The 10,968-nt window shown below is 35.4% G+C and overlaps 1 protein-coding gene across 1 annotated transcript; it reads right to left on the bottom strand.

Moving 5' to 3' along the window:
• Positions 1–1,762: 1,762 nt before the first annotated feature.
• Positions 1,763–2,457, bottom strand: LOC132612099 (uncharacterized). Its single transcript, XM_060326440.1, has 3 exons — positions 2,449–2,457; positions 1,927–2,263; positions 1,763–1,884 (listed from the first exon to the last, which is right to left on the bottom strand). The coding sequence occupies exons 1-3, from the start codon at positions 2,455–2,457 to the stop codon at positions 1,763–1,765; spliced, it is 468 nt and encodes a 155-aa protein (XP_060182423.1).
• Between the last annotated feature and the right edge of the window lie 8,511 nt (positions 2,458–10,968).

Below are 10,968 nucleotides of genomic sequence, written 5' to 3'. Positions count from 1 at the left end.
GTGAAGGGCTGATAATAGTGCTGATCACTTCCTTCAACCTGTTGGTGAGAATCTTTGTAATAATTTTGTACATAGTGGTGCAACAGGCTATAGGCCTAAAGTCCTTCACTAGGGTAGGATTATTTGTTTTTGGGATCAGGGTCACAACAGTACAACTGAAGGATTTCAATATTTTTCCTGTATGAAAAAACTCTTGGATTGCCTGTATTACTGAAGTCTTGATAACCTCCCATTGATTTGTGAAAAACTCTACAGGATACCCATCCACTCCGGGGGCTTTGTTATGTGGCATGGATCTGATTGCACTAACTATTTCCTTTTTTGTGACATCATGAATAAGAGAGCATCTTTGTTGGTAGGATAGACATGGGGCCCTTTTTTTTTATTACTTCTGAATTGGGGAACGGTAGAAGCTCTGTTGAGGATCCCATGAGGTTCGAGAAAAAAGTGACAAATTCATGTTCTACCATCTCAGGATCTATTAGCTTAGTACCACTGGCATATTACACAGAAGTGACTGGATTCCTGCTAGCCTGTATCTTCATTTAGGCATGGAAGTACTTTGTATTGGCATCGCCACATTCTATCCACATGGCTCTAGACTTTTGTCTAAGAGCCTGCTCCTCTACTAGACTCCACTTTGTTAAATCCTCCAACAGTTGTTTCTCCTCTATTACCAATAACTGGTTCAGAGGCTGGCAAGAGATCTGATTCTGCACTCTATCCAGCTTCTGTCTTGTGGTTTGCAGCCTCTGGGCATATAAAGCCGTGTATGTGTTGAGCTTCTTAAGAGCCAGTTTCAGGTCCTTCAGCTTTTGCCATAGTTGAGATATCTTGGTGCCTCTATGCTTTCTTGCCCAGACAGTTTTCACAATTGCAGGAAAATCATGATGGTTCAGCACAGTTGTGTAGAGTTTAAAATGTTTGGGACGGGTTCTCACATGAAGTTTATATTCAATGAAAATGGGAGAGTGGTCAGAGATCCCAGGATTGAGGAACTCTGCTTCTACATGTCCATAGTTCTGTATCCATTGAAAATTTCCAAGTGCCCAGTCTATCTTTGAATAAACTCTTGCACCCTGTTGTTGCTTATTGCAAAAAGTATAATGCCAGCCTTTGGACTTTAAAGATGTAAGTTGGAGATCATCAATACAACTTTGAAAATCCTTAGTCTCAGCAGGTGTTACCGGGGATCCAATTCTATCCTCTGAAGAGAGAACATTATTAAAATCACCACATAAAAGCCATGCATTCAGACCTACACTAAGCTGCCTTAGGTCATTCCACAAGCTGATTCTGTCTTGAGCATCATTATGGGCATAAATAACTGTAATATAGGCAACAAAAGAGGTTGATGTATTCTCAACCTTACAGTGGATGAATTGATCCTTTTTCTGAATAACTTGCACTTGTATATAGGGCTTCCAGAATAACCAGATTCTTCCATTTGGGGCCATAGGATAATTACAACATGTAGTCCACCCCTGTGCAATCTTCCTAAGTATATTTTGAGCTTTTTATTCCTTCACTCTTGTCTCAATACACCAAAACAGTTCCACACCATGTTTATGCAAAAAGGTTCTCACCTCATTTTTCTTAAGGGGCTAGTTTAGGCCCCTTATATTCCATGTTGCTATCTTTATGGGGGGTTGGGTACAATCCCAGGGTCCTCCTCTCGGCTAGACACAGTGTGAGCCAATTGTAGGAGACCATCATAGGTATTAGCAGTAGGAACCTCAGTGTGCACCCTTAGTTCCTGATTCTATGAAGGAACTGTTACCTGCATCCTAGGTTGTAGATCACCTGGTACTGCATTTCCAGCAACATGAGTTAGGTCAGCATTTGGGATTGGTGGATCAATTTCACTTTCCTTCACTGTTAGCCCTGGTGCATTTGTCTGTTATTCACCCTCTTTTGGCAGCCAACCTTGTCTAGCAGGTCTTCTATTTCTCCTTCCCCTCCTCGGAGCTTCTTGAAACTCTTCATGTTGTTGTGGTTCCTCTATTTTGTTTCTACACTCATCCACCCAATGCCCAAATTTCAAGCAACTTGTACAGTACCTAGGCTTCCAATCATATTCAATGTACTGCTTATGTATGGATCCAGACAGTGTAACTATGTCAATTGAATCTATGAGCGGCTGTGAGACATTAGTTTCCACTAATACACGAGCATAAGCAATTCTCTCCATATCAGCAGTAACCCTATCCGTGTACAAAGGTCTACTCACAACACTTGCAATCTTGCTTAAAGCTTCAGTTGACTAGTAACCAACAGGCAAAGAAGGGAAATTAATCCACAAAGGGATTATTGTTAAGCGATCAGGGTCAAATTCATAGTCTATCTCTCAATTTTGTACTATGAAAGGCTTATTGTGGTATGTGTAAGGTCCCCCCATTAATACCCTATCACAGTCCGCTTGTGTTTGAAAGCGAAATTTGAAATAACCTGACTCATGGATAAGGATTTGGGGTTTTTGGGCAAACCTCCACGTGTTCGATATGAAAGTTTCCATCGATTTCAGCTATGGCGTATCTCCCACAACAAATCCAATTAATGCAGTTTTCCAATACAATTCTTGAGACTCTACATCCTCTTTGACAATATTCACTACAATTCGACCCTGACTGGTCTTTGGAGGGACATATGTAAGCCTTTTACCTTTTTGTGCTAGACGATTCTGTCGATCATCCTTAACCTCCACCGGAGATGGTTGAGCTAAGGTAGCAACCTCCGAGAATTGGAGTCGACGAGTTGCCGACGACCCATCCGAAACCCCAAAGTCTTTGAGTCTAATTGAACCTTCCGAAATCGAATCTGAAAACACACCTTCGTCCTCCTCAGGGATAAAGCAAAATTGTGGAGGGAGATAGCTCCCAAAGGTTATAGCTGACAGTTTGCGACTACGCCCATCCTCCGGTGTGACAAGTTTCACCGATGGAGAAGCTTTCCCAGAACAACGATGGTGTGCGGACATGTTTTCCCCCTACGAGGTGCACGTTAGCATGCCTTGCTTAACGTGCGCCGAGAGAGAAGTTCTAAAAAATGCCACTCCTTCCCAAGGGAAATCATTTAATTATAATATTTTACTTATTTCCAAGGGTTATTTAATATTTTATTTAATTGCTTTTTCTCATTTTTAGTTTCTATCCACTTTTTAGTTACATATATAAAATAGTAATTATGTAATTTAATTACATATAAAGTAGTTCTCAAGATATTATTTAACTATTAACTTATAATATTTAAATTCACTGTTTTATTGTGTTAAATATTATAAAACTCCCGCACTTGTGCTCTCTATGGGATATCCGCAACTAAACATATTAAAATATAATTATCAAAAAATAAATTAAAATTAAAATTATAAATAACGCAAATTACTTAATAAAATATGTCAACTGTTATTATTATCTTTTCTTGCATATTAAGCAAGCACGTTATTTTATTTTTATTTAATTATAAAATCTTACTATAAAAAAAATTCTCATTTTTAGTTTGTTTATTTATTCTTCTTCTTTAAAATTATTTTCAATTTACTTATTTCGATAAAATGTTATTTGTGTGGGATTTTTTAAGAATTAATTTAATTATAATGAGAAATTCTTATAATTGATTGACTTCTTAAGAAAACCTTATTAAATATTATAATGAGAAATTCTTATTTGATACAATATTATTTAATTAAATGACTTATTAAGAAATCCTACACAAATGACATTTTATCAGAATAAGTAAATTGAAAATAATTTTAAAGTTGAAGAATAAATAAGCAAATTAAAAATGAGAAAATGTTTGTATGATAAAATCTTATAATTAAATAAAACTAAAAATAACGTGCTTTCTTAATGTATAAACAAGCTAATAATAATATTTGGCATATTTTATTAAGTAATTTGCGTTATTTATAATATTTTTTATAATTATTTAATTAATAACTTATTATATTTAATTTCACCTTTTTACTGTCATAAATATTATAAAAATCCTGCATTTATACTCTCTATGGGGGATATCCGTAACAAAAAAATTAATATGCAAATAACACTTTATCTTAAATAAGTAAATTTTAAAGAAGAAGAATAAATAAACAAATTAAACATGAGAAATTTTTGTATAGTAAAATTTATAATTTAATAAAACTGACATGATGTGCTTGCTTAATATGCGAGAAAGCTAATAATAATAGTTGGCATATTTTATTAAGTAATTTGCTTTATTTATAATTTTAATTTATCTTTTAATAATTATATTTTAATATATTTAGTTACAGATATCCCATAGAGAGTATAAGTGTGGAATTTTTATAATATTTATGACAGTAAAACGGTGAATTTAAATATTATAAGTTAATAGTTAAATAACATCTTGAGATTTACTTTATATGTAATTAAAAAGTGGATACAAACTAAAAATGAGAAAAAGGCTAATTAAATAAAATATTAAAATAACCCTTGGAAATAAGTAAAATATTATAATTAAATGACTTCCGTTGGAGTTGCATATATGATGGAAAGAAACTTGAGAAATTGCAAAACAACTTTTGGTAGTTCAATAATGCAGAAAAAAGCTGCGTTATGGAACAATAATTTTTTTTTTAAAACTTGGATAACGATTGTTAACGGGGAATGTTAACTCATTTTTATATAACACACAAAAAAGTGTGTTACAGGTAATTTGGTAAAACTCTTTTTCTTGGGATATTTTGGTTCATTTGGGTTTTATTGGGTCATTTAGGTTCTGGACTCTAAGATTTATTATCCTAATTTTAAATTCAAGCGCTATAAGAACATTAGATGTGTATATCATTCAGATTTTAAAGTTTGCTGTCTTTAACACTCTCATATTTTGTAACCATGTCCATTTTGACCAGAAGATGCATAAGAGTTATTATCCTAATTTTAAATTCAAGCGCTATACAGGGGTGGAGCCACCCTATAGCAAGGGTGGTCAGATGAACACCCTTCGCCAAAAAATTATATCGGGTGTGTAGGTCATATACTATATTTTGTGGATATATATTATACATTGAACACCCTTTGCACAACCAAACGGCGCAGATCAATGGCAAAGAGTGTTCAAATTTGATCTCGTCTCGCGGGTTCGATCCACTGTTAAAGCATTTTTGTTCACATTTTGAATTTAAAACACGCTGGTGATAAGTATACTAGTACGATGTATGGGGGATGAAGCACCGTTAAGGTGATGGAGCCCCTATTGGATTTCGTCAAATAGGATCCAAGTAAGCAAATATATATGGCCAATACCTTCTTTACTTCATTTTCTATTAAGTATTTTCTAATATATTAAAATATAATAACAAAGGTAAGTTTATATTTGTGATTTAGTTTAGTGCAGGCTATAATTATAATAAAGATGGTTATCTTCATGATTTCATTAATATATTAATTACTATTAAGTTTTATGTGTATACCTGAAAATATCTCAACTAAATTTATAAAAAAAATATTTCTAAATTTATTAATGTTTTTTGCCTCACGCGAAGGGCTAATAGTTTTATAAATTTTATTTAAAATAAGTCTGTTTTATTTGCTTCAAAAGGTTTGTTTAAAATCTCACCGTCTCCACCTATTAAACGCTATTGAAGATGGTTCCTGTGTCGTTCCTCTCTGTTTCTTTTTTTATTCTCTTTTGATACCTTCTTGTGTCGTTCCTCTCTGTTTCTTTTTTTATTCTCTTTTGATACCTTCCAACTTTTTTTTATTTTACTTGTGGCTTGTGATGTTCTTTGCTCAACTAAAAATTCCGTCGAAAAACCAAAATTCGTTTTGAATTTACTGATGGATTATGCTTTGAAGACAAACTACAATGCAAAACCACAAAGCTAATTATGATGTAGTTTGATTTAAATTTTTTTGGCTCACCCACTCATTAAAAAATATTTACTGTATAATTTTGAATACCCTTAGCTAGATTCCTGGCTCCGCCACTGCGCTATAAGAACATTATTTGAGAACATTATTTGTATATAACAATCAGATTTTAAAGTTTGCTATCTTCGTAGCATATATGAGAGCAACACTCTCATATTTTGTAACCATGCACATTTTGACCATGGACTTGATGTGTTTTGGTCCTTGATGAGAGACGAGGAATTGTATACGTACAATTTCAATAGGGGTATAATTCTTTGGAAGGTAAGATTTTATATTTCCTCCTTTATGTCTTTCATTTTTTGGATTCTAATTTGAGTTCGCAACTTAAATGATCCAAATAGTGGCTATAGGGACCAAAATAACGCAATAAAAAAAAAGTGACCACAGTACCTTCCGCGCACTAATTTAGTGTGGAATAGGACTAAACTGTAACTTTACAATGAAGTCCTATTGCGCACTAAATTAGTGCACAAAAGGGACTTATATCAAACCCATCAGTTGACCATTTTCTAGTCACTCTTCACCTCCTCCATTTTCACTCTTTCAACATACTTCACCCCCTCCCCCCCCCCCCCCCCCACCCGCCAAACAAAATCATGTCTCAAAACTCCAAAACGTTAAACTTTGTTATACAACCCAATATTTGTGAATGCGGTTATTATTGTAAGCTAAGAACATCAAGGACCCAAGATAATTCGGGTCGTCGTTTTGGCATTGTAAAGTGCCCGAAGTAAGTGTTTTTACAAGTTTGTAGTGTTTAGACTTTTTTCACATTATCCACATATTTTACTTTCAAAAGCTGATTTTCTTGCAATGTTTATAGGATATGAATGGTTGCAAACATTTTCGATGGGAAGATAGCATTCCGTGGATAAAACGGTGGCGGTGAAGTTTAAAAAGCCTCTTGTTGATAGAGATACCGCGACTTCACGTATCGTTAGAGATTGCGTGAAGTTTGACTTGCAATTTAAGCTTATGGAAGCTCAAGAAAAAATTGACCTTTTGGACGTCTTGCTAAAAGAATCCATAGAAAAACAAAGTTTTTTCAAGGCTAACTTTTTTTTTTTTTTTTTTTTTTTTTTTTTTTTTATCTTGGAATTAAATCCACCATGTTTGTTTTTTTTTTTTTTTTTTTTTTACCAAGTCACGATTTTATAGCCACCAGAAATGGTACAAGAGAAGGAGGACTAGAACTTGCCTTCTCAGTACAGAGGGTAGTGAAACAGGAAGTAACTACGAAAAATAGTTACAACTGCAAAAATATGAGCTCTCAAAAAAAAAATCATGGTGGCAATAAAGCTGAGATTGACCTAAGGTGGTTCAAACACAATATGTCTTGGTCTTCTCTTCTTGACTCGGAATGAGGGCATATTAAATCTATCTATGTTGAAGAGCCCTCTAACTTGAGTAGGCAGTGTGCTGACCAGTAAATTTGTACATCTTCAAAAGTGTAACTCAGGGCTGCCAGTTTGTCAGCGACTTTATTGGCTTTCCTGAAGCAGTGGTTAATTACTATACTTTTGTTAGTGGTCATCGTGTGCAGTTCCTTTACAATATCTGCAATGATCCAAGGAGAGGTTCAAAGATTTTTAATGCAATTGACCAGCAAAAGTGAATCAGACTCTCGAATAAGATTGAAACCATTCGACAAACACCAGTTTATACCAAACAAAAGAGCTTTAGCTTCAGCCCAATTACTGGTTCCTTGACCTTACGGGATGGAGTATGCCATGATGAACTGACCTGTTGAGCTCCTTACTATACCTCCTCCACCACATAGACCATTGAGACATGAACGATCACTGTTGATTTTGATATAGCTACAAGGAGGTTTTATCCATCTTACCAGAGTAGAAGAGAATTCATTGAGTTTGGGGATCAAAAATTGAAATTAAACCATCCCAAGTCTCAATAAACTCAGCATTTATGAATCTGGTCTTGAGCTGTTGGAATATATTAGCAATAATAAAGGTCCTCGACCTGGTCACTGAAGGGGATTCATGTTCAAACCTGGAGTTGCATCTTGACCTCCATAACTCCCATACAATATATAAAGGCATGATTTTCAAGACAAAGGAAGCTATGGAGTTCTTGGTCTTTTTGTTCTAGAAATTGATGAAATGGGCTCTAGAAGAAACTTGACTGTTTTGTATACCAAGGGGATAGGTCAAAGAGTACCAAATTTGGCTAGCCTAAGAACCATTATTAAAGAGATGGTCATTGGTTTCTGCTTTGGGGATCATACCAGTCCCAGAACAGCAGCTACAAATGGAAGCCAAATTAAAGCCACATTTTGCAATCTTATCATCTGTGGCAACTCTATTATGAATAACTTTCCAGGATAAAAAAGAAACCTTGAACGGGACAGTGGAATTCCAAAGTTTAGAGTCCAAAGGAGCATAATTTCTCCTCTGTCTAAGACTCTTCCAAGCTGTAGCAGTAGAGAATTTACCTGTAGAAGAACAGGTCCATATAGGAGAGTCTGCATTAACAGGATTCAAAGAGATATGAATCAGATTCACTAGTTGTTTAATGATGTCACTAAGTTGCGCTTGGAAGAAGTTCCAGTTCCACAGTCCATTAACAAAAACATATCTAATTTTAATGGATTCCCAGGCTTATCCTCTTCATCTCTCCTCAAATGAAGGGGTCCAAGATAGGACCAATTATCATACCAGAAATCCATATTACCTATCCCACATTTCCAAAGAATATTCTGCTCAACTTTGTCTTTAAGATTACACATAGATTGCCAAGAGTGACTTTACCCGGTTTTCCACTGAATGGTAGAAGTATGAAAACCTAGGAAATATTTATCTCTCATAAAGTTAGCCCATAGAGAATTAGTAGTTCTAAAATTCCACCATTGCTTTGTAGTAAAGGCCAAGCAAGTATCCTCAAGAATTCTGAAATTTGTTCCTTCTTAGGGGAAACACATGTTGAACCAAGAAACCCAATGATGTTTACCACCATTTTCAAGCCCTGACCAAAAAAATCTGGCCACATATTTTTTAATCATGGTGATTGTCCCTTTAGGAGGGTGAACAGCAGCAAGGATGTGAGTATTAAGAGCTAAGAGCACATTTCTAATAAGAATGGATCTTCCACCAGTAGAAAGAAATTTCAAATGCCACCCTTTGATCTTGTTAATGATCTTAGTGACCATGTCATTGAAAATGCAAAGAAGCTTTCTTCCATTGTATAAAGGGCATCCTAGATACTTCATAGGAAGGTGATCAAATTTCATACCTAAAGTTCTGCCAATCTTTCTAATGACATACGTATGAGTCTTTTTTGCCATTGTGAAACAACTCTTATTCATATTAATGAGTTGTCCAGATACTTTTTCATAAGAGGAAAGAGTCTTGAGGATAAGCTTCAGAGTCACATTCCCTCCATTACAGAAGATAATAGTATTATCTGCAAAAGCAAGGTGATTGATTTGAGGGCCAAAATTACTCATAGTGTATCTCGTATATCTGGGGTGCTGATGAAGATTATTGAGCAGATATAATAGAAGCTCAGCAGATAATATAAAGAGGGAAGGAGATAAGGGATCGCCCTGTCTCAAACCCCTCTTGGACTTGAAAAAACCATGTCTGTTGCCATTGACTAGGATTAAATACCAATTATTGGATATGAACCTGTAAATAAGGTCAATCCAAGGTTCATCAAAGAAAAGCTGCCTCAACATAAAGCACATGAAGGGCTAGCACACTCTATCATATGCTTTGGCCATGTCTAATTTGATAACCACATTACCACCTCTATTAGGCTTCTTGATATCATTGATCAGTTCTTGGGCGAGCAGAATATTTTCAGAAATGGTTCTTCCCTTTACAAAACCACTTTGGCTTTGGCTGATAATTCTAGGAAGGATGGCACTCAGCCTAGTATTATTCAGTTTGGCAAGGATCTTACTGAAAACATTACACAGACTGATTGGTCTGATGTCAGTAAAATATTGAGGAGAATCAATCTTAGGTAACATAATAAGGTAAGTGTGAGAGAAAAATTTGGGCATCTCAGCACCCTGAAATAAAGCTAATATAGCACAATGAATGTCCTGGGCTATGATATGCCAAGCAAATTGGTAGAACTTGCCACTTAGACCATCAGGTCCAGAGGCACTATCTGGGTCAATAGAGAAAACAGATTCTGTGATTTCTTGTAAGGTTGGGAGGGCATTAAGCATATCATTTATCTTCAACAGAGATCACCCTCTCAACTACATTGAGCACTCTACTATCTTCAGTGACATTTTCAGCAGTAAACATGTCCTCAAAAAACTCCACAGCAGCTTGGGAAATATCATTTGTCCCTTCAGCCCTGTTACCATTCATGTCTTTGATTTTTTATATGTTGAGCTTTTTTCTTCTGTCTTTGATGGAAACATGAAAGAAAGCTGTGTTGGCATCTCCCTCTATCTCACTCTGGCTTTTTGTCTTAGAATCTTTTCTGGAAGACATAATTAGTTGGAATAATCAGGCCTGGCCTTTGATAGATTAGATCTGTTTTTTTGGTTATTTACAGAAATAGAAGCCTCTTCAAGATCCCTAATGAGAAGCTCAATCCTTTTTGGCTCTTCAAAAATATCCCTATAAGCTCTTCTGGACCAAGCACTAAGTGCTTTGCAAGTTCTCTTGAGTTTTTGTTGAAGAATGAAGAAAGGGTTGCCCACTGTCTCCTCTGACCAAGCTTCTTGAATGATTTGAATATATTCTTCATGTTCCACCCATAAATTAAGAAATTTGATGTACCTTACAAAATTATGAGCATTAATTTCACAGCTTATAAGAAGAGGTGCATGATTAGAGCATGTCCTGGACAGATGAGTGACGGAAGTGCCAACAAACAAATAAAACCATTCAGAGTTATAAATTAGTCTGTCCAAACTCTTCCATATAGTGTTAGGAGGATCTCTGTTGTCAGTCCAAGTAAAATTAGCCCCAACATAACCACTATCCTGAAGGTTACAATCAGCCATGCAAGAAATAAAATTAAACCCTTCTTGAGGATCATAAGGTCTGCCTCCAATTTTTTCATTAGCAGCAAGGCTAACATTGAAGTC

Source organism: Lycium barbarum, chromosome 9, assembly GCF_019175385.1.
Source record: "Lycium barbarum isolate Lr01 chromosome 9, ASM1917538v2, whole genome shotgun sequence".
NCBI lineage: Eukaryota > Viridiplantae > Streptophyta > Magnoliopsida > Solanales > Solanaceae > Lycium > Lycium barbarum.
The sequence above is the reverse complement of the archived record's forward strand: the minus strand, read 5'-3'. Positions and strand labels throughout refer to the sequence as shown.